Raw genomic sequence first — 23768 nt, forward strand, 5'->3', positions numbered from 1 at the left:
TTTTTCAGGCACTTTTGTGATCTACTTTTCACAGATGACAAAGCCGACGCTCAGAGATGAAATAAGTCGCTTTGGTCGCGGAGGCGAGCGAGCAGCTGGAGCAGGGCTTGAACTGGGATTTGTCAGACTCCGGAGCTGAACTCTGAGCTTCTGCGGGACCGCGTGCTCCATGAGTGCGTCAGGACCCGCCCCCCACAGTCCACCCCTTACCACCTCACCCATCCTGCGGGCTGTTTGTGCAGGATGAGCATGAATTCTCATGTTGCTTCCCTTTAGCTTACACAGGGGGTGTCCTAGGTGGAGACACCACCTAGGATGTGACCTGGTAGAAGCCAAGGACCCCAGTGAAGCTGGAGATTCTCCTGGTCTTTAAGCAGCCTCCCAGTGGGTGTTTCTCGTATGTTTCTCATACAGGCAGTTTCCTCGGCTTGGAAAAGCCAGGAATTTATTTTCTTTTGAAGTAACAAACAGTTTTAGAAAATTGTTTTTAAGGTTTGTTTTAAGCACTGTTGCTGTTTTAAGCACTTTAGAGATAGTAACTTTAAAAAAAAAAGATTAAAAGAATTAACATGCAGTAAAATTGACTTTTTTGGTTGTTGTACAGTCCTGAGTTGTTTTTTTTTTTTTTTTTGCGGTACGCGGGCCTCTCACTGCTGTGGCCTCTCCCATCGTGGAGCACAGGCTCCGGACGCACAGGCTCAGCGGCCATGGCTCACGGGCCCAGCCGCTCCACAGCACGTGGGATCTTCGCGGACCGGGGGCACAAACCCACGTCCCCTGCATCTGCAGGCAGACTCTCAACCACTGCGCCACCAGGGAAGCCCCAGTCCTGAGTTTTAACGCCTGCATGGATTCCTGTAATCAGGATACAGGATAATTACATCACTCTGAAGGACTCCCTAAGGCTGTCCCTTTGTAGTCACGCCTCCTCCAAGCCCTCATCTTTGGCAACTACTGATCTGTTCTCCATCACTATAGTTTTATCTTTGTAAGGATGTCATATAAATGGAATTATACAGTCTGTAAACTTTGGAGACTGGCTTTGTTCTCTCAGCCTAATGCTCATTGACATTAATCCAATTTGTTCCATGTATCTATAGTTCATTCCTTTTAATTACCGAGTAGTAAATATCCCAATATACGGATGTACCATTGTTTATTCAGTCACTCATTGAAGGGAATTCGAGTTGTTTCCAGTTTGGGATAATTATGAATAGAGCTGCTGTACACATTCGTGGACAGATTTTTGTACGGACATCTGTATTCATTCCTCTGGGATGAATGCCTTGGAGTGGGATTTCCGAGTCCTATGTAACTGTATGTTTAACTTTAGGAGAAAATGCCAATGTCTTTAGACATTTGTCTGAAGCGCTTCCTTCAGCACTTCTTTTAGCACAGATTTGCTGGCGACGAATTCTTGTAGTTTTCCTTCACTGAGAATTTTATTTCGCTTTCATACTTGAAAGATATTTTCACTGGATAGAGGATTCTGGGTTGACAGGTATTTTCTTATAGCCCTTAAAAAAGGTTGTTCCGGGCTTCCCTGGTGGTGCAGTGGTTGGGAGTCCGCCTGCCGACGCAGGGGACGCGGGTTTGTGCCCCGGTCCGGGAAGATCCCACATGCCGCGGAGCCGCTGGGCCCGTGAGCCATGGCCGCTGAGCCTGCGCGTCCGGAGCCTGTGCTCCGCAACGGGAGAGGCCGCAACAGTGAGAGGCCCGTGTACCGCAAAAAAAAAAAAAGGTTGTTCCACTTCTTTCTGGTCTCACGGGTTCTGGGGAGAAATCTGAGGTCAGTGACATAGTTTTTTTCTTACAAGCAACCCATTATTCTTCCTTGGCTGAGTCCCAAGGAAACAGCAGTACGATCATGATCGTGATCTGTCCTGCTTGGGTTTGCTGAGTTTCTTGAATTGGTAAACTTATGTCTTTTTGCCAAATGCGGGAAGTTTTCAGCCATTCTTTCTTTCTTTTTTAAAAAATTAATTTTATTTTGCGCTGTGTTGGGTCTTCGTTGCTGCGCGCGGGCTCTCTCCAGTTGCAGCAAGAGGGGGCTACACTTTGCTGTGGTGCGCAGGCTTCTCATTGCGGTAGCCTCCCCCGTTGCAGAGCACAGGCTCTAGGCACACGGGCCTCAGTAGTTATGGCTCCCGGGCTCCAGAGCGTATGCTCAGTAGTTGCGGCACAAAGGCTTAGTTGCTCCATGGCATGTGGGATCTTGCTGGACCAGGGCTCGAACCCGTATCCCCTGCGTTGGCAGGCGGACTCCCAACCATTGCGCCGCCAGGGAAGTCCGCCATTATTTCTTCAAACACCTTTTTTTTTCTGTACTGCACCCTTTCTCCTTTCCTTCCAGAACTCTGATGTCTTGACTATTAAACCATTTGGTATTATCCTTTCATATCCCTGAGACTGTTCGAGTTTTTTTTCACTAGTTTTTTTCTCCGGAACTTATTGATCTAGCTTCGAGCTCACTGGTTCTTTCCTCAGTTATCTCCATTCTGCTATTTGAGCCCATCCAGTGAATTTCTGTTTTGGTTAGTTTATTCTTTCAGTGCTAAAATTTCTATTTGATTCTTTTTAATATCTTTTAGTTAGTAGCTGAGACTTTCTATCCTTTCATCCATGTTAAGAGTATTTGCCGTTACTCCTTGGGGCATTTTAAATAACTGCTTTGAAATGTTTGTCAGATGTATCCAAAGTCTGTGTCATCTCAGCATTTGCATCTCTCTGTGTGAGGTGATGATTTTCCTGGTACTAATAGGCTAAATAATGCTAGTTTTATCCTGGATAGTTAATACTATTGTAAGAATCTGACTACTGTTCAAATTCTTCAGAGGATGCTGGTAGTTTTGTTTTAGCAGGTGACTGACCCAGGTGGGTCCAGGCTGCAAGTCCTACCCAGACTTCTGTGGGTTATAATTTCCATGTCAGTTCAAGGTCAAAGTTTTTGCAGTGCTATTCAGATCTGTGCCATGTGTGTAGCATCCAGTGGTCAGTCTGGGACCTGGGGAGTGACCTTACCCCAGTCCATTTCTCAAAGACTTAGGTCTACTGCTTAGGACCAGATCCACTCAGGTGCAGCTGAGGGGTGAGCTCTCAGGGGCTGCTTGTACCTCTCTGCGATTTTCTTCATACTTTCTGATTCTCTGGGGCTTTTTTGTTCTCCAGTGAGAAAACTGGGGCTTGAGTTACCCTCCTCTGCGGCACGCTTCCTGTGACTGTGCCCATGTTCAGGGCCACATGGCAGGAAGACAAAGAAAAAAGCAGTGAGGTTCACCCCACCCACTTGAGACCACAGCTCTTTTGATCAGAGCGGGGAGACTCCCCTCCCTCAGAGTTTTAGGTGCCTGGGGGCCCCTGCAGCCACTGATGTAACTGTCACCACTGCCACTGCCGTGGAATTGCCTGGGGTCTGGGGCACGAGAGAAGGCAGAAGAGGAAAACCAGGTTTCCTCCACCCTCTCTGATGTTAGACTTCCCTCTTCCACTCCTTGAGGCAGAACTAGAGAGTTTCTGCTGGAGATCTTTCTCTTCTCCCCAGTGCCCATTCTGGATCTGGGGCTGTCTTGTGTCCATGCTGGAGATACCAAAGGGAAAAATGAGACGCTCACTGCCAGTCCAGTGGGACTTCAAATTCTGGCTCTCTTCCCCAGTTTGCCTGCTTTTCGTTACTTTTTAGACTCTTCAGATGACTGCTCCGTGCGCTTCTGTCCAAGTTTTATTAGCTTCATTCAGTAGGAGAGACAGGGTGGCGTGGGCTTACGCCCTCTTACCTGGAGTAAGGCAAACACAGTATATACTTTAGCCCATCTTATAGTCAGGGATAAAAATGTGTTATACAAGGTACACACTACCGTATATAAAATAAACAAAAGGACTTACTGTATAGCACAGGGAGCTATATTCAATATCTTGTAATAACCTCCTAAGAATAGGAGTGCTTACAGGGTGGGGATGTGCCTGGACCTCTGGGGCGGGGGGAGTGGAGCCCAGGGCCCCCTCACAGTATCTCATTCCTGGATTCACAGCAAACACCAGCATTAAAAATTTTTTTAACTAAAAGTTATTTTAATAAAAAGAATTATTTTTAAAAATATTATTTATTTATTTGGTTGTGCTCGGTATTAGTTGCAGTAGGCAGGCTCCTTAGTTGCAGCCTGCCGACTCCTCAGTTATGGCATGCGGACTCCTAGCTGCGGCATGAATGCGGGATCTAGCTCCCCTACCAGGGATCGAATCGGGGCCCCCTGCATTGGGATCGCAGAGTCCTATCCACCATGCCACCAGGGAAGTCCCTAAAAATTTCTTTTAATAGTGCTTTAACTTATTAAAATAACGTATATATACTCTATAAAAACATTCAAACTATATAGGAAATGGATAAAGTATTGGAGAAGTTCTTATTTGGAGATAAGCAGGACTGGTTCATTGCCCAGTCTTTTGAAAAAATGAGTTAAAGTTGGGCAATAATGAAAATAGACACATATATGCCTTAGTCGTTTTGTCTGGACTTGAAACAGAAAAATGCACATTCAGGCACCCTCCTCTCTTTGGGTCTTCTGAGTCCAGCTCGCCTCGTCTTTCCTGCATAAATCACAACCACTATCCCACAATCTATCACCTACTCTTTCCAGTTTCACTAAATGGGCCAAGAACTTAAAGACGCGTGTAGGTGGTGCAGTGGTTGAGAGTCCGCCTGCCGATGCAGGGGACACGGGTTCGTGCCCCGGTCCGGGAAGATCCCACATGCCGCGGAGCGGCTGGGCCCGTGAGCCATGGCCACTGAGCCTGCGCGTCCGGAGCCTGTGCTCCGCAACGGGAGAGGCCACAACAGTGAGAGGCCCGCGTACCGCAAAAAAAAAAAAAAAAAAAAAAAAGACGCGTGTAAAGCTCTCCTATGCAGGATCTGCCTTGATTTTTTAGGATTTTCCCAGAATATTTTACAGTTTTCCTTCACATTTAATCTCACATTTCAGCCTTTCCCTTTGTTGAGTCTTTCCAAAGCATTCAACTTAGTTTTCAAGGAAACGACTCTTTATGCACTCATATTTCATCAGTGTGTGTAATATTTAATTGGATTATATAATTATGTGATAACAGTGAAAGTATAACTGGCATAAATTTCAAGAGAACATACTCAACTCACTCTTGGTAAACAGAAAACTCAACCCGGAGGGAGGGGAAGCCCTTGTGTTTTCAGACCATGGGGTTAGCAAACTATGGCCTGTGGACCTGTTTTGGTACATCCTGTAAGTCAAAAATGGCTTTTCATTAAAAAATATATATTTTTAAAATTTATTTATTATTTATTTTGGCCGTGCCGGGTCGTAGCTGTGGCACGCGGACTTCTTGGTTGTGGCATGCATGCGGGATCTAGTTCCCCAACGAGGGATCAAACCCGGGCCCCCTGCATTGGGAGCGTGGAGTCCTACCCACTGGACCACCAGGGAAGTCCCTACATTTTTCTTTTCTTCTTAAAATTGAACTATAGCTGATTTACAATGTTGTGTTAGCTTCAGGTGTACAGCAAAGTGATTCAGTTATACATATGTGTGTGTGTGTGTGTGTATTCTTTTTCAGATTCTTTTCCCTTATAAGTTATTACAAGATATTGAGTACAGAGACTTCCCTGGTGTCACAGTGGTTAAGAATCCGCCTGCCAATGCAGGGGACATGGGTTTGATCCCTGGTCCAGGAAGATCCCACATGCTGCGGAGCAACTAAGCCCGTGAACCACAACTACTGAGCCCGCATGCCACAACTACTGAAGCCCGTGTGCCTAGAGCCCGTGCTCCGCAACAAGAGAAGCCACCGCAATGAGAAGCCCGCGCACCACAGCAAAGAGTAGCCCCCGCTCACCGCGACTAGAGAAAGCCCGTGCACAACAACGAAAACCCAATGCAGCCAAAAATAAATAAGTAAACTTTTAAATAAATAAATGTCTATTAAGAAAAAAAGATATTGAGTATAGTTCCCTGTGCTATACAGTAGGTCCTTGGCTTTACATTTTTAAATGTTTGAAAAAGTCAAAAGAAGAATAATATTTCATGACATGTGAAAATTATATGACATTCAACGTTCTATGCCCACAAATTATATGACATTCAACGTTCTATGTCCACAAAGTTTTATTGGAGCCCAGTCACATCTATTCCTGTTTTGCATAGTTCTATAGCTGCTGTTGCACTATAATAGCCAAGTTGAACAGCTGCAACAGAGACTAAAATATTTAATATTTTGTCCTTTGCCAAAGACTTTGCTGATATCTGTTCTAGGGAGGAGCCTGAGCCTTGGGTATGTACCATGCCACAGGTGTCTGGCCACTGTGTTTTACAGAAGGACCTGCAAGTTTGGGTAAGGGGAGATCTCACAGGAGAACTACTAGCATAAAAAGTGAAAATCCTTTCTTTCTTTCTCGGCATTACTGCCTCGCAAACCTACTCCCAAGATATAACCAGCATCCATGGTGTGATAGTTTGGACAACTCCCGTTCACCCCACTCACTCACCATGGTCCCACTTGTCCTCCAACAGTGATTCGTCCAGGATGGAGGATCATGGGAAATCGAGAGTGCCTCTGCCCACTTCCCTACCGTTTGTCCCAGGAGATGACAAAGCTTCCTGGACTGTGGGTAATACCGCTTTGGAGAGAAATGGCCATTTTTCAGTGGTGTCAACTGGCCACTTTCACTCTCTGCTTCATTCTGTGCAAAGAGCCAGAGAGTTTTTAAGTAAGAGGACATTTATACTCATGACAAAATGAACAAACTTGCACTTCTGTAAGCACCATCACAGGAGCCAATATTTTCCTGGGCTGCAGCCACTAATCACAGTGGCAAAGAGAGTTTCACATGGGCGAATAAACGAGTAGCCTTAACAATCAGAGAACTGACATCCAGCCCCTACTGTAGATATCCTCTGATTTTTCCTCTATCTTCTCCAGCGGATTTTGTCAGCTAGATGAAAGGCTGTCAGTACTGTACGGACATAAATGGAAGTTGTTCTTGGGTGAAACGTGTGGGACGTTTGCAGCTGTGAGGAGTGTGTGTGCGTGTGCATGCGTGCTCTCGTGTGCGCACTTGACCAACATCTCTTGGCGGGATCATAACAACAGGTTCCTAACTGGACTCCTGCTTCTGATTTTGCCCCTCTTCAGTCTGTTCCCAACATAGCAGCCAGAATGCTTCTTAAAAATGTAAGTCATGGACTTCCCTGGTGGCGCAGTGGTTGAGAGTCCGCCTGCCGATGCAGGGGACACGGGTTCGTGCCCTGGTCCGGGAAGATCCCACATGCCGCGGAGCGGCTGGGCCCGTGAGCCATGGCCGCTGAGCCTGCGCGTCCGGAGCCTGTGCTCCGCAACGGGAGAGGCCACAACAGTGAGAGGCCCGCGTACCGCAAAAACAAAACAAAACAAAACAAAAATGTAAGTCATTGTGATTAAGATACACACACTACTATATATAAGACAGATAACCAACAAGGACCTATTGTATAGCACAGGGAACTCAACTCAATATTCTGATAACCTATATGAGAAAAGAATCTGAAAAAGATAAATATATGTATGTATATGTATAACTGAATCTCTTTACTGTACGCCGGAAACTAACACAACGTTGTAAATCTACTATACTCCAATAAAATTAAAAAAAATTAGATTGCAGTGGTGGTTGTACCACTCTGAATATTCCAAAAGTCACTGAATTGTTCTCTTAAATGGGTGAATAACATGGTATATGAATTATATCTCAATTAAAATTGTATCTCAATAAAGCTATCTTTAAATGCACAGACTTATGTAAAAAAAGTATAATAAGTCAGCTCATGTCACTCCTCCAACCAAAGCTCTCATCTCATTCTGAGCCAAAGCCATCTTATTCCTCCCGGCAGCCTACAAGGTCCTACATGATCTGATCCCCTGCTGCCTCCCTGATCTCAGCTCCTTCTGACTCTTCCCATTGCTCACTCCACTCCAGCCATACAGGCCTCCTTGCCATTCCTCAAACTGCCAGTGTACTCCCACTTCAGGGCCTTTGCCCTTGCTCTTTCCCCCACCTGGAACATTCCTCCCAAGGTAGCCTCGTGGTTTGCTTCTTCAGTTCCTCCAAATGTCATCTTATAGGTGAGCTCTTCCCTGACCATCCAACATAAAACAAGTCCCCCGCACCCCAGCATCCTTTATCCTCCTTACCTTGAGTTTTTTCTATGGTACTCACCATACTACACGATTCCTTGTTTATTCCTTTATTTTCTATTTCCTGTGCTGACTTAAAAAAATGCATAATGTGAGAGTTGCAAGTTAAGTTTTCTTTGGGGCAAAATGAGGACTATAGCCTGGGAGGCAGCATTTCAGATAGCTCTGAGAAACTGCTCCAAAGAGGTAGGGGGGAAGGTCAGTATATATGTGATTGTGGTGAAGGGGGAGTACATGCAATCAAACACATTTTTTTTTGCGGAAGGTTTCTGCTAGTCACGAGGAGCAGATGTCCCCATGAAGGATTTTAGTGTTTTTCTAAGTATGAGGAGATACAAGAATTGGACTCATAAAATCGGCTCCTGAAAATATCTAACTCTCTGAAGACCTGTTCTGCCAGTTTTTCCCAGAGCACAGAGTGCCTCATTTCTGCTCTCCACCCTGAGCTCCTTTCAGGGGGTGTTGAAAGTCAGCAGGTGGAGCAGCGCATGATTCAATCCTTGCAGGGGTAGATGGCAAAGTGCCACTGGCAAGTCCCAATTTGTAGATGACACCTGACACTAGAATGTAAACTCCACGAGGGCAAGGATTTTGCCTGTTTGTTCACTGCTCTGTCCCTGGTGCTTAGAACAGTGTCCGGCACAGAGTAGGGGCCTAATAAGTGCTTGTTGAGTAAGGATTGAATCACTCTTGCTGCACGGCCACCTGCTGTGTATAGACCCTTGGGTACGAGGCCTTGCCTGACTAGCGCTGCCCAGTGGATGGTATATCAGAGAGGGGCCTTGTACAGCGGAGGTGGGGGAGGGTGGGCGGGGGGGGGGGATGAAATTAACCCTCTGGGCTACTCTCTCTCTCTCTCTTTTTTTTTTTTTTTTTTTTTGCGGTACGCGGGCCTCTCACTGCTGTGACCTCTTCCGTTGCGGGGCACAGGCTCCAGACGCGCAGGCTCAGCGGCCATGGCCCACGGGCCCAGCCGCTCCGCGGCACGTAGGATCTTCCCGGACCGGGGCACGAACCCGTGTCCCCTGCATTGGCAGGCGGACTCTCAACCACTGCACCACCAGGGGAGCCCCAAGGGCTACTCTCTCTTGATGACTAGGCTTTGAGCCCACTGGGCAAGGGCAATGGTCAACTGGGGTCCAAGCCCATGGCCTCCTTGACCCCTGGGGTGGCCTTGCTAGGTGTTTTGAGAATGGGGATCAAGGGAACCCCAGGGATTCTGTCCCCACTTCCCTTTGAGGACAAGTTGGAGGCAGGTGCTAGTCCCAAGTCTACAATAACAACTATTTTGAAGTTTCTCCCCTCACAGATGTCAGCCCCCCACCCTCCAGACATGTCTCAAAGCGACTGAGTCATGGATCAATAATGGTGATGGGTGTGTGGGTCGGGGGGGTAGCTGAGCCCACTGATCGAGCGCTGAGGCATCCTCAGCAAATTGATAAACTCTTCAGTGAGGCGGTGGTGACTGATGAACCGATCAGCTGGCCCTGTCATTGTGAAGTGGGAGCCTGGCTCCTGGCCCACCCTGAGGGACCTCTTCCGGTCCCCTTTGCTTTCACTCTAAAGGTAAACGGGGAAGCCACTTCTTGAGAGGTTGAACCCTGAATCCGGGCCTTCCCCCGTGCCTTCTAACTTCTCCTCCCATCTATCCTCAGACACCCACTCCCCAAGGTGTGAGGGGGTTCCAGGAATGCCACAAATTCCCTGTGGGCATCTCATAACACCTGTCCTCTCTCTCTGCCTGGGATCAGCATGCTAGAAACCCCAGCTGGTGCTGCAGTGTTGGTAAACAGCCCCTCGCTCAGATGTCCCTGCCCCCTTTAGCCTGCAGGCTCCTTGTCTAGGCTTTGACCCCTGGGAGTATAGCTGTCCTCACCAGTCTCCCGGCCGCCCTCCCCATCCCTAGGGTGATCACCTGTCTTTTGTCTTCCCAAGGCCTCTGGAGGAGTGGAGTGCTTTTATTTCTGTTGTTTCCTCTCCAAACTGACCCAGGCTTGTTCCCCTGTATTTCTCTGTCACTATGTTCTTGGAACTCCTCAGACAGGGGCTCTACAAGGATGGTGCCTCCTCTCTCAGATTGGGGCTCCTCTCACCACAGACTGGGAGTCCCCAGGGATGTGGCCTGGGGTTCCTGGAGAACAGGGTTGTGCCTTGCCCCTCAGATGAGAGCCCCTCTGCTCTCTGAGGATGGGGTCCACGTCCCCTCGTCCTGGTGTCTTCTTCCACCTCCATGCTCGGCACACCGACCTGGCCTTTCTTGGGATGTGGACCAAGAAAGGGCCCAAGTGACTGATAAGCAGTCATTTCCGGAGAGTGCAGGTGACTGAACCCATAAAAAGGTAATTGAGAGAGCCCTGGACTCGCCACCTCCAGAGAGAACTCTAAAAATAACACCCATGGCCATCTGTCCTGGAGGGTGGTGGGGCTGGCCCTGAACTAGGGGCCTGGACAGCCCCCTCCCGCTTGTGTGGGCTGATGGGATGCCTGGAAGCACTGGAGGATCCAGCCAGGCCAGGGAAAGGGAGCTGGAAATGGCTTTATGGGAAGACTCCCCAGTAGCCCTCTCTTTTCCTGCTGGGGGGTCTGATGGGGTTGGCAGACCCCATACTTAGCTTCCCTCCCCCGACTCCCATGCCTGACTCCTAAACCCCATGGTTATCCTAGGTAGTAAGCCTTTCTGTCCACCATGACTGAGTGGGATTCTTCCTGGGGTCTGCCTCAGCCCTTTTGTCTTAGTTGAATCCTGGGTGACCTTGGCTCTTGTCTCCTTATCTCCTAGAGCTTTAGTTTTCTCATCTGTAAAATGGGGGAGAAACTAAGCTCATTGCGTTTTGGGGCCTGAATCATGTACTGCCCAGTACACAGTAGGTGCTTAATAAACAGGAGTCCTTTCCGGTTTCCATCAAAGGCCCTGGCTGAAGATATGTGCCCCTGAGCCCAGTGGAGATTGCAGTGGGCTGGGGATGGTGGCATGTTCTTGGGCAGCCCTGGCATCACTCAATCCCATAAGACACCAGTGCCCTGAGTGATACCTGGATGGAGACGGGGGCACACTGCCTTGCAAGGGATCGCTATGCCAGGCCTGCTGGACCTAAGTCTGTATGTGTCAGGCTGGGTGCACAGGTGGCTGACTCAGCTGCTTCTGGGGAGGGGACTGTCCTTTGCCTCCTCCCGCCCCTCTCCCCAACTCTTTTTTTTAATTTTAATTTATTTATTTTTATTTTTGGCTGCGTTGGGTCTCTCTGCCGCGTGCGGGCTTTTCTCTAGTTGCGGCAAGCGGGGGCTACTCTTCATTGTGGTGCGTGGGCTTCTCATTGGGTGGTTTCTCTTGTTGCAGAGCACGGGCTCTAGGCGCACGGGCTTCAGTAGTTGCGGCACTAGGGCTCAGTAGTTGTGGCGCGCGGGCTCTAGAGCACAGGCTCAGTAGTTGTGGTGCACGGGCTTAGTTGCTCTGCGGCATGTGGGATCTTCCCGGGCCAGGGCTCGAACCGGCGCCCCCTGCATTGGCAGGCGGATTCTTAACCACTGCGCCACCAGGGAAGCCCTCACCAACTCTTTAACAGAGAGGAGACACAGTGGGGTGTCCAGAGAGGCCTCTCCTCCAGGACATCATAAACAGGAGGTCAAGAGCCAAGGTCATAGCTCCCATCCCTGCCTCCAGTAGAGAGAGAGTTTTCCCCACAGGTCCTGTCACTCCTTGGCTCTCCTCCAACATATTACAGAGCAGGGGCTGAAAAGGCTGGCTTTTGGAAGGAGTGGTCACAGGTCCCGCAGGCTGGAAAAAGTGGGTTTGGCTTCCTGCTCCCCTTCCCCCCCGAGCCCCCACCCCCACCTGTGGACAGGCTAGGAAAGATGGAATCTCAGCCCTGATCCTAGGGGGTCATCCCAGGAACCTAGATCCAAATGCTTCACTTCCTCCGAAGGCTAGACCTGCTGTTGGGGGGCTGTAGGGTGAAGATGGGGCTCTGGCTAGGCACCCTATCCAGAGGTACCTTGAGTCCGAGTGTGGGAGCTCCCCCCCTCCCCGGCTCCTTGGAGGTGGAGACATCACGCACTGTCTGGGTGTAAGCTCAGCGATCTGGCCTGGGGTGGAGGGAGGAAGGAAGAAGAGCCCTCCCCCCTCCAGCTCCCCCTCCCTTTTCAGGCCTGGATATAAGCCCCGGAGGGAAAGCCCTGAGCTGAGTAGGCCACAGCCTGACCTGCAGCAGCCCAGCCCTTGGGACTCCTCTCGCCTTCCATCTCCTGATCATCTCCGCCTCTGGAGCTGTCGCTGTGAGTGGCCTTGGACCCAGGAACGGTCTGGTGCTGGGGATCCCAGGCTATCTGGTGGGGAAACTGAGGCTAGGATGGGGGAAACTGGGACTGAGTGGCGGGAAGCTGGATTGGAAGGGGGCCAGCCGACGTGGGAAGGAGAGAGGCGGGGAAGCCCCCATTGCCAGCATAGCCTTCTTCTTCCATCTACTCTTCTGGGTAACACGGGTGGAGGCAGGCAGGGCTTATGCCCCTCTGACAGATGAGGAGACTGAGGCCAGAGACGGTGCAGTGCCTGAGAACACACAGCGAGCAGGTGGCTGACCCTTGGTCGGGTACCAGCCCCAGACAGGCCGCTGGAGCGTGGGCCCCACGGCAGCCTCAGCCTCCTGCCTCAGGGGTAGAGGCTCGGGCTGACTCCAGTGCCCCTTCTCCAGATGGTGACGGTGCGCAGGCCGTGGCCCGCCATGGCCACAGTGCTGCTGGCCCTGCTCTTCTGCCTGGGGGCGCTGGTCGACGCCTACCCCGCCAAACCCGAGGCTCCCGGCGCACACGCCTCGCCGGAGGAGCTGAAGCGCTACTACCTCTCTCTGCGCCACTTTCTCAACCTGGTCACTCGGCAGAGGTGAGCTCGTGCGCGGGGTGGGCGGGGCGGGGTCGCCACTAGGGGCGCGGCCGGGCCTGACCCCGCCCACCTCTGGCCCCGCCCCGCAGGTACGGGAAACGTGACATCTCGGAAGCTCTCCTCTCCAAACTGCTCTTCCCCGATCCCGAGGACCGGCCCGTCAAGTCGCGGTAAAAGCGCCCCACCACACGCCCTGTCTCCTGGAGCGTGGCCTGGTCCTACTGCCACCCTGGCACCGCCACCTAGTACTTTCCCCAAGTCTCGCCTCCCCGGATCCGACGCCGGGCTCCGTGTGATTCTTTTTCCTTTCCCTCCTACAGACCAGAAGGCGCCTACCTGTGGTGAAGACCCCCAAGGCCTCCTGAGAGACACGCTGATTCACCAACCTCATTTGCATGTTTGCTCCTGACCCCGGAACCTGGATTCCTCTCCCGCTTGCTGCGTCTGGGGAGGGTTCGGGGTGGGGTCCTCATTCCACTTCTCGGTACCCTCGCCCCTGGGCTGGAGGGCTGTGTGTGGTCCTTCCTTGGTCCCTAAATAAAGAGCAAATTTCACTGACGTGCAAAGCGTGCGTTTCTATTTCCTTTCCCTTCTCCTTCGTGGAGGTGGCATCCAGGTGGGAGTGGAGGGTGGAGACGAGAGAGCTGCGAGGATAGAAGACGGCACGTGAGACAAAAGGCGCCCCAGGCCAGGGCTGGGGTGGAGTGGTGGTGGGGCTCTCTCTGATCCGAGCTTAGAGAAAACGCTGCCACTCGGCGCGGGGGGTGGATAGCATCCAGACTAGGGTCCTCTGGAACTCTCTAGTCCGGTGGGGTGGGGACAGGTTGGAAGTTCTTCAAAGGGGGTAGAGAGGAGCAGCAAGAATTGTTGCTGAAGGGTGAAGAGTGTGGAAAGGAGCATGCTAGGCAGCCCAGCAGAGCAGGTGGAGACAAAGGTGCCCCCATCCCCCAAAGATGAAGGTGGTTGGGAGCGTGGGCTTGACACCAACACCCCGGTTACCCCGAGGTGGTGTATTACTAACCCCCCCGGCTGTAGTGGCTGGGGGTGGAGATGGGACCCAAGATGGGGCTGTGGAGGGAGAGTTATTTGGGGGGTGAGGTGGGTGTGTGTGCTGGGGGAAGGGGTCATTTCTAACACCTCCGTTCCCTGGGCAGGTGGAGCGATGGGAGTGTGGAGGCTGCCCTTTCTCTCAGCAGCCGCCCTCCCCTTTCTGAATTTACACCCAGTAGATAAGTCACTAAGCATGCCCTCCTTGTGACAAGGCCATGAAGAGGCCCCTGCTCAGACACAACCTGCCTTGGAGTCCCTGGGGCTCTAACACCTACCCTCCCCTGAGCTGCCCTCCGGCCTCCCTGAAGATAGGGCAGAAGGGTGAGATGAAAGCGGGTCCAGGGCCTGGTCAGGTCACAGGCTGTGTGGACTCTAATGCTCTAAGCCCTTGCCCAGGCCACTCCCCCTGCCTGTAGATCCCTTTCCCTCTCTTCAGTCTGGAGATCAGCTTCAGGGTAGTGGCCACCTCATCCCAGAAGCCTTTCATGATTGCTTGGGGGGTGGAGTTAGTTCATTTCTCTGGTTTCCTCTCCCTACAGTATTGCCATTATCTGAGACCCACTTCCCATCACAATTTCCCCTGTCTTCTCTCCTCTACTCTATCCCTTCCCCCTCCCACCCCGTGCCCCAGGACAGGTGGGATGGGAGCACGCAATGGCTGCCACAAGCTTTGGTTCATTTTGTGGTTGGAGAAGTGGGAGGATGTGAATCTGTGTTGGCGTCCATGGTCCCCTGTGTGTTGGTCTGCTTGGGAGAGCCGTGGTCAGTTTGAGGCTAATAGAAGAGAACCCTGGTATCAATTATATGACCACGGACAATTTTTGCCCAGTTTGACGTGTCTGGTTCAGCATCAGTGACGTGGGTTTGCCTCACGTCCACTGGGGGGAGTGTTGAGAGGTGGTTAATCCACTGCTGATCAAACCCAACCAGTGTTGGAGCTGGAGGGAACCTTAGATGTAACATTAATGACGACAATATAAATAGCTACTTTTTTTTTTTTAAAGTGCTTACTGGGAATTCCCTGGTGGTCCAGTGGTTAGGACTCGGTGCTTTCACTGCAGGGGCCCAGGTTCGATCCCTGGTCATGGAACTAAGATCCTGCAAGCTGCGCAGGTGGCCAAAAAAAAAAAAAAAAGCACTTACTTATGTGCTAGACACTGAGCTATTTGTTTTACATACATTATATTGCCAGGGTATTGATGTGGCTTTTAAAATAGAGACAGAATTAAAAATGGCTTAAACAAGAAAGGAGTTTATTTTTCTCCCACATAAAATACGAGTGGCATCTGGGGAGTCGGCATCTCTGCTCCATGGGGGCATCCAACATCCCAGGTTTCTATTCTGAGCCTTCCCCACGCCCTCATCTACACGACTGATGATGGCCCACCATCACCACATCCATGTTCTAGCCACTGGGAAGGGAGAGAAGGAGAAAGAGGAGGTGCGCTTGTTATTACGCTGTGTAACAAGTTATCCTATAACTTAGTGGCTTAAATAACCACTGTATTTACTCATGATTTTGTGTGTCAGGACTGGGAAGGGCTTGACTAGGCAGTTGTCCCTTGGAGCCTCTCATGCAGTGGCTGTCAGAGGTTGGCTGGGTCTGGCAGGTGCTGCTGGCTGTCGTCTGTGATCCCAGCCTGGCACCTACATGTGGTCTCTCCAGCATCATGTCTTGGGGTAGTTGGACTTACACGGTAGCTGGTTTCCCCCAGAATGAATGCTCCAAGAGAACCAGAAGGCGGCTGCATGGCTGTATTAGTTTGCTAAGGCTGCTGTAACAAAGTACCACAAACTGGGTGGTTTAACAACAGTTCTGGAGGCCAGATCAAGGTGTTTGGCAGGGTTGGTTCCTTCTGAGGGCTGTGAGGGAAGGATCTGTTCCAGGCCTCTCTCTTTGGTTTCTAGATGGGTGTCTTCACTCTGTGCCTCTTCACATCATTTTCCCTCTATGTGTGTCCGCTTCTGTGTCTAAATTTCCCTTTTTTTTTTTCTGCTGTACGTGGGCCTCTCACTGCTGTGGCCTCTCCCATTGCGGAGCACAGGCTCCGGACGCACAGGCTCAGCGGCCATGGCTCACAGGCCCAGCCGCTCCGGGGCATGTGGGATCCTCCCAGACCGGGGCACCAACCCGTGTCCCCTTTCCCTTTTTATAATAACAATAGTCATGTTAGATTAGGGGCCTGCCCTACTCCAGTATGACCTCATCTTAATTACTTACATCTGCAATGACGCTATTTCCAAATAAGGTCACATTCTGAGGTAGTGGAAGTTAGGATTTCAACATATGAATTGGAAGGGGGGTAGCAGACCACAATTTAACTCGTAACAATTGCCTTTTATGACCTGGCCTCAGAAGTCACATAGCATTTTCCACTATACTCTACTGGTCCAAGCGGTCACAGGTTTACCTGCATTCAAAAAGAGGGGACTTAGACCTCATCGTAGAACTACTTGTGGGATAGGAAGTATTTTTGTGGTCACTGTTGGTGCCGTTTGCCACAGGGGGATACATCCACTGGTAAAAACAGAATGGCACAAGTCACTCAAATTCTCATCTCATTGCTTAAAACTTAGTCACATGGCCCTACCTCACTGCAAGAACAGCCCAGGAGATGTCTTCTGCTGAATGGCCATGTACCCGCTTTAAACTCTTTTATGATGGAGGGAGGAGAGAGTGGATATTGGGGCAGCTAGCCTAATCTGCTACAAACACCATCTCCTTTGAACATCATCTAGAAATCATTTGATCTTATCTCTTTATTGAGCAGATGGAAATTTCGAGGCCCAGAGAAGGGGAAAGACTTACAGGAGGCCACAGTGTTAGGGACAGAGGTAAGAGAGCCCACCCTGTGCCTGTTCTGATTCCACTAACTGTTAAATCTAAATGCTTCTGCCAGAAATGCAAAACTCCCGATATGATACACACCCCTTCTCCTCTGGTGGCATCTCCCACGATTCCTTGATGTGCGCCCCTGAGCCGCTCAGTCCTGCTGCCACCTCCCTGCTTCTGTGAAATAGCATCCCCTCACCCCTCACCATTCCTCACATCCACCTCAAGCCTCATTTCCTTCGGAACCTTCCTGGTCTGCCCTGAGTATATCTGTAGCCCGAATCTGAGTTCTCACACCAGGAGTTCTTCAAGGGCAGGGACCCCACGGTTGGTGCAATAGCCTCAGGGACAAAAGATCTGGATGTGAAAAAAAAAAAAAAGATCTGGATTTGAGTCCCATCTCTGCCATTCATTGGCTGTGTGACTGGCCTAGTCATTTCATTTCACTGCATTTATTCCTTCACTGGTTAAACAGGGATCCTTACACCTTAAATAATAATAATAGTTCCTGCTTTAAGGCTCAGAGAGGTGAGGTAAGTTGCTAAAGGTCACACAGCTAATGAATGGCAGAACTGGTGAGTAGGAGAGCTGAATCTACAGGTCAGCTCGGCATAGCCTGGCACATGCTTGAGTATCCCCCTTCTTTTCCTTTCTTCTCCTGCTCACTCCTAACCCATCTCAAAACTGCTCTGGCATCGCTCCCTTCCACCCCAAAGGAAAAACTCCCCTCCTTCCACAGCCAGCCCCTACGTTTTTCTTTCCTCCCCATTCATCCATCCCTCTCCCCCAACACTGTATTATATGGATTGGTTTAGCCTTCCTCTTCAGGAAAAATTCCAGCTGACAATGATAGGATTTGCTTTTGCAGGCACTGGGGGCAGGGAGAGCTATTGAGCACTCCTGAGCCTGCAGGGGACCCTGGAGGCAGATGGAGTCTCCAGGGCGGAGGGAAGTGGGGACAGAGCCCGGGTTCCAAATTAGTGACCTGAGCCCTTAGTTGGGCCTGAGTTGGTCCTAAGGGGGTGGGATAGGGGCCCAAGGTGTATGTGAGAATCCTCAGCCCAAGGGGTTTCCCCAGGGAATGGGGGACCCCCTGGGTTCCTGGTATCTGGGGGTGGCCACAGCTTAGCTGTCCCCACCTCTCCTGCTGCCATCCAGTGTGGGAATAAGACATTGGCCTAAGAGTTGGCCCAGGCTGCTCTGGAGGAGCTCTTGTTGTAGGGGGTGGGTATGGAGGGTGCAAAGCTGGTCCAATTCCTGCTCTTGCAGTCCCATATGTGGGGACCCCCGTGCCCCTTGCTACTGTCCACTCATCTTCACCTAGTGACCCCAGGTGTTTCTGGGGTCTTCCTCTCCTCGTCTCATTGAGCCCTTACGCCATCCCCAACGCTGCCCAATGGCCATCGTCCCCGTCCCGGAGACATAAGGTTTGGCAGGGGGAGAGAGATCACTTCCGCCTGCACTTACTCTGTCTGCAGGTAAGTCCTTAGTGCTTCTCCAAGCAGGGCTCCATGGCAAGCCCTGGGAATATACGAAGGTGAGTGAGAAGCATCGCCCGTCTGGACACGGCCATACGGCTTAGAAAGCACATCCACTACCCCTTCCTCCTCAGTTGTCACAACATCCCTGAGAGGACCCAGAAGAGGAATCACTTGTTTGCAAAGGCGAAAAACGAAAGCCGTAGGTTCAGCTGACCTTGTAGAGTAACTGTCATTTCTTAGGCACTGACAAAGCTGTGACAAAGCTATGTCCCCTCTGTGACAGGCCAAAACTATAGATGGCCCCAGCACTTGAGTCAATCCCCAGGTCTACCATCTGTCTGCAGGGGTTGGGAGCTGACCGGGGTGGTGGCCAGAACCGTCCCACAGCACTACAGTCCTGTGGGAGACCAGACCTGTTGAACCAGGGTTGGAGCCTGGCGCCCCCTGGTGGCATCCTGCAGCCTCTGCTGGCTTCACCAGAGGCCCTCCTGGGACCAGCCACTAATTCACCCTTGTTTTACCAAGTGGGATCCCGAGGCCAGAGAAGGGCCAGGGCTAGCGGAGAGCGAACGACCTCTATATTTGCTTTGCAGAATGTAAGTTGTTGTTGGGTGAAGCATTATTGTTCTTCTTGTTGCCAGAAGTCAGAACTGAGAGGAACAAGACAGAACAGTGGTGTTTCCTGAGGCTTCCTTAATCCTCATTATCTTGAGGAAAAGCAAAGCTCAGGTCCCTGCAGCATCACCTCCAGTCCTTACCCCCCCGCCCCCCCCACCCCACAACCAAATCCTCTCCTGACACACTCTTTTGGTGTCCTGATCTGGGACAGCAGAACCTCAGGGGTGAAAAGTCCTTTGCTCCCTACTCAGGCTTCTTTGAGTTATTCAGACAGTCACTTGTGCTCTTTGGCCTGAGCTGGGGAGGGGGCAGGGGGCTGGGGAAGGGACGCTGAGTAGGGGAGACTCAGAGGTTCCTGGGGGTGGGGTGGGGGTGGGGCTGCTGGTACTGGTGGGGTTGGGAATCTAAGCCAGAACTTGAGTCCTGGACAACTGTGTGATCTTGGGCTAGTGTCTTCGCCTCTGTGAGCCTCATGTTTCTCAGCCAAAAATCAGGAAATTATAGCAATATTTTAACAGCCCTACTTAGAAGAGTCCAGATTTTGGAGTTAGACTTTGTTTCAAACCCTGTATCTCCCACTGACTAGTTATGTGGCCTGAGGCTAGTTACTTAATGTCTCTGAGACTTAGTTTCTGAATCTGTAAAATGGGTTGTTGAAGGAACTCACTGAGGTGACTGAGCTGGGAACACTTTGGAAAATTCAAGGCTTTCCAAATGATGCTGGTTTTTATCACTTCCCTGGAATGGGGGAGCTGGGAAACGGCTACTAGATATTGGCAACCCCCTCCCCCCGGGGCACATCAGTTCTCATTCTGCATCCTATACACCAGCCAGGGAGAGGGTTTCTCCCTGCCTGGGTCCCCACTCCTTTCCACATTCCCTGGTTACCTGAAGCATCTCCCCCGTTCCCATCTTGTTCTAATCACAAACTGGAAAGGAAGTCCTGAGTCTCCAGTCTTCGTCCCTGGAGTCTCTGAGCCACAGCCTCCATTTCCGCCCTGAGGGAATCTGTTTGAGGATTTGGGTTAATCCTTGGGAGGCAGGTGGAGCTGTTCCCAGGCCTGTAATCAGAACCTGCCAGTTATCCTGATGTCCCAGAACCCCGTCCTTCTTGAACGAAGCCTGCTCTGGTGCCCGAAGGCAGAGGGGGGCCTACAGGAGACTGTTGTCCATAACTTTTACCCATTATGCGCTAGTGTGGCACCCAGAACACTTCCCTGTTCCCCTCCTGTACCTGGCCCTAGCGCTGTCGTTGTGGGCACCCGGGAGACGGTGGGAGGAGGGGCTGAGGGCTGGGGAGTGAGAGAGGCTGACAGGAGGCGGGGACTCTGGGGGGCTGAGGACTATATAAGGGCTATGGCCGAGGGCAGGGGGATCCATCCAGCCTGAGGCAGGCACCCGCTTGGTCCGGCACCCGCTCCCTCAGGATTTAGGGTAAGTGTGCTCAGCCTGTCCTGAGCTCGGGGTCGGGGGGCTCTGAGGGGCTCGGGCTGGGACGTGGGGAAGGAGCCGGTGCCTTGCAGGGCTGGGGGCCTCCGGAGGCCTGAGGTCCTACGTGGGTCCGGCTCTACATCTGGACAAATCCAGCACCCTGGAAGAGCAGCCTGCCGCTGACTAGAAGACTGCAAATGTGCGGGGGGCAGGGGATGGTGGCTGTGAACACAAGTCCATGCGTGTGGCTGGCCTCTTGCTCACAGCGACAGGGGCTGTGGTGTTCTCTCCAGGACCCGCATCAGCATGTCTACCCCTGGTGGGGAGGCTGGGGAGGGTGGGAGCGCAGCACACCAACAGGCAATGGATTCCTGCCCTTTGGTTCACAAGTTCATTCTGTGTGCCCCCAAACTGCAGGGGAGCGGGTGTGCCCCTACTTCCCAGCAGCCCCTCTGCTCCAACTCCCACCCCGCACCTGCCTCTTCAGAGCCGTCAGGCCCTGGATGTCATGAGTCCTGTGTCTCTTGCCCCACGGCCCCACCTTCTCTGCTACACTTTTCTGCTCTGCCCGGGCCCTGGCTAAGCTCCGCCTGCTGCGCTGCTCCTGAGAGGGGCCGTCGTGCTCTCCAGGGCAGGCTCTAGGAGGAGGGGTGGTCAGGTCCCAGTAGCCCTTTGCTCTTCGTCCCAGGCTTGGAGAAACGGGTGACGGGCTTGGGGCTGGGCAGGAGGGCTCCGTGCTACCACTGTCTCCCTGCTCCTTGCCCCTCAGATGGCCGCCTCTCACCGCTGCCTCTTCCTGCTGCTTCTGTCCACGGGCGTGGCTCTGTTGCTGCGACCACCACTGGGTGCCCGGGGGGCCCCGCTGGAGCCAGTATACCCGGGGGACAATGCCACGCCAGAGCAGATGGCCCAGTACGCAGCGGAGCTCCGCAGATACATCAACATGCTGACCAGGCCCAGGTGTGTGCGAGAGAGGGCGAGAGACCCCTGCCCTAGACCCTTTCACGCTCTTGGGAAAGCAGAGCATCTCTACTGATCTGGCCTGGGCCCCTGTGCCCCGGGCGGGATGGTGCCGAGGGGTGGGCACGAGGCCGGAGAGCTGGCACCCCGGCACAGCGTTGGCCCCAGCTACCTCTCCCCTCCCAGGTATGGGAAAAGAGACAAAGAAGGCGCGCTGGACTTCTCGGAGTGTGGCTCCCCCCACGCAGCTCCCCCCAGGTGGGCTTGGTTCCCTGCCCTGTGTGTCCAGATGCCTGGGGCGGAAACGGGGGTGTGTGTCAGGGGTGGGGGAGAACAGGGGCCTAGGGCTGGCCTGAGGTCTTCCGAGGGCACGAGGACTCCCCACTCATGCTGCCACGCTCTGCCCTCTCCGCACAGGCAGCTCAGCCCGAGGGACTCGTAAAGCCACCTCCTGCCCCTCTGACTCCAGGGCAGTGCCGGCCCAGCTCGCCCTTCCGCACCCTTTGCTCTGGCCGCAGCTTGCCCCCTGCTCCCACGCAGGCTAAATAAAGCACATCAAAGTCATAGGCTCATTCTCTGTGTTTCTGGGGACCCCAGGTCGGGGCAGGGGCAGGCCAAATGCACAGGAAGAAAGGGGGAGGCAAGGGGGAGGCGAAGGGAACAAGGGTGTTAGGAATGATCCAGAACGCCCGTAGGGTCATCAGAGCCATCCAGCTCAACCTCTCCACTTCACAGAGGGGCAAACTGCGGCCCAAGGGGCGGCAGGGACTCCCCCAAGTTCATTCAGCAAGTCAGTGAAGCTTGAATCATCCCGTTTCAGCATCCCTAGACCCTCCTGATCATTGGCTTCATGGCGGCCCTGCCCCCAAATGCACCCCCATGAATGCTTTCCTATAGCCTAGGCAGTAGGTGAAGTGCTCATTTATACTAAAGTGTCCTTGGCATCGGGGCAGGCGCGACAGCCCAGCCCAGAGGAATGACTGGGGTTAAGACAGTCACCGGCTACACCTGTGGCGTCGGAGCTGCCCTCCTCTGGGCAGTCAGAGGCGTGTCACTGTGCGTGTTCGGTCGAAGGGCGCCTCCTCACGGCACGGTGCCCAGCAGAAGCACGGCCAGAGGAGGGGGACATGGTGGGGAGGGGTCTGGAGATGGTGTCACGTGAGGTTGTTGGGAAAAGGAGCCTCTGTGTGCCAGGGGCATTTAACCCTCTCCGTGAGGGGGGAGAAACTGTTATCCTCGCTCTACAGAGGAGGAGACCGAGGCTCAGAGAGGTCCAGCAGCTTGTCCAAGGTCCGACAGCAGATGGCAATCTAATACAGGGATACAACATTGGCTTTAGAGTCAGATGAACCTGGGTTAGAATCCAGGATGTGCCACGTTCCCTGTGCGCTTTGGGGCCAGGACATAACCTGAATGATAGGGTTGTAGTGAGCAGGACGTGAAATAATGCATGTAAAACATTTAGCATGGCCCTTAACCCAGAAAAGTGCTAGCAGACGGGAGCTTCTGCAGGGCAGACTTGCAGCCAACCAGATGCTTCCATAAAGCATGGTGGACAGACGAGCGGAGGGATGGGCTCCGGAAGGCAGGCTTTCCTTGACTATAAGTTTCATCTTTGAAGAACCAGAAAACTGGAAAGGACTTGCCCTGAGAGGTAGTGAACTCCTGGATGTAAGAGCTGTTTAAGTAGTCGCAGGAGGGGAGGCCGCAGGAGGAATTCGGCCTTCCAGGGAGGAGGCTGCATTGGCTGAGCTCTCCGGCCACCTCCAGGAGTCCAGTCAGTGGATTGCACACTCCAGCTCTGGGAGGGTGAGGACCATGATCCTGCCCGGGGAGGCCTGCACTGACGAGGGGTCCCAGTGGCCCTTGCCAGCCCTCGCCCTTCTCAGCCATCCTGAATAGGTGGGGATGGGCTGATGTGTCTGCGACTGGGAGGGAGTGACCTTGTCTCTCTCCTCTTTTCCTGGCCTGGGAGCACCTGTGGACAGGGGTGGGGGGAGAAGTGAGAGAATTCAAACCTTCTTGGTTCCTGGAATGGCTCCTTCTGCCTCCCCTACACGTCCTGCCTGACGAGATGGGGCTTGTGGGTTCGGTGGACGAGGGGGTCCACTTTTCTGGGCTCAGCACCTCACACTGACCCCATGGCAACACACCACACTGTGGTTCCCCTCAAGTCTTGGCTGTCTGGTGTGTGCAAACGACTTGAAAGTGGAACTAGGCCCTGAAAGGCAAAAGGCTGGAGAGGATGCCGCCACTGGGCAAGCGCATGGCTCAGGCTGATTCTTACATCCAAGGGGGTGTCCGGGAGCGGGGCTGGTTTCAGCAG

The 23768-nt window shown here is 52.4% G+C and overlaps 2 protein-coding genes across 2 annotated transcripts; both read left to right on the forward strand.

Moving 5' to 3' along the window:
• Positions 1-12451: 12451 nt before the first annotated feature.
• PYY (peptide YY) lies at positions 12452-13618 on the forward strand. The gene is made up of 4 exons (XM_059996926.1): positions 12452-12465; positions 12882-13069; positions 13159-13239; positions 13390-13618. The coding sequence occupies exons 2-4, from the start codon at positions 12882-12884 to the stop codon at positions 13412-13414; spliced, it is 294 nt and encodes a 97-aa protein (XP_059852909.1). The 5' UTR covers positions 12452-12465; the 3' UTR covers positions 13415-13618.
• Positions 13619-21251: 7633 nt separating this feature from the next.
• PPY (pancreatic polypeptide) lies at positions 21252-21884 on the forward strand. Its single transcript, XM_059997617.1, has 2 exons — positions 21252-21442; positions 21629-21884. The coding sequence occupies exons 1-2, from the start codon at positions 21252-21254 to the stop codon at positions 21882-21884; spliced, it is 447 nt and encodes a 148-aa protein (XP_059853600.1).
• The last annotated feature ends 1884 nt before the right edge of the window (positions 21885-23768 follow it).

This window comes from Delphinus delphis, chromosome 19, assembly GCF_949987515.2.
Source record: "Delphinus delphis chromosome 19, mDelDel1.2, whole genome shotgun sequence".
Classification (NCBI taxonomy): domain Eukaryota; kingdom Metazoa; phylum Chordata; class Mammalia; order Artiodactyla; family Delphinidae; genus Delphinus; species Delphinus delphis.

Excerpts from the sequence above, each read along its gene's own strand:
- PYY (XM_059996926.1), top strand. The coding sequence starts at position 12,882 with ATGGTGACGGTGCGCAGGCCGTGGCCCGCCATGGCCACAGTGCTGCTG. Across the intron at positions 13,070-13,158 it reads AACCTGGTCACTCGGCAGAG|GTACGGGAAACGTGACATCT; the intron begins GTGAGCTCGTGC and ends CCCGCCCCGCAG. Across the intron at positions 13,240-13,389 it reads GACCGGCCCGTCAAGTCGCG|ACCAGAAGGCGCCTACCTGT; the intron begins GTAAAAGCGCCC and ends TCCCTCCTACAG.
- PPY (XM_059997617.1), top strand. The coding sequence starts at position 21,252 with ATGGCCGCCTCTCACCGCTGCCTCTTCCTGCTGCTTCTGTCCACGGGC. Across the intron at positions 21,443-21,628 it reads AACATGCTGACCAGGCCCAG|GTATGGGAAAAGAGACAAAG; the intron begins GTGTGTGCGAGA and ends CTCCCCTCCCAG.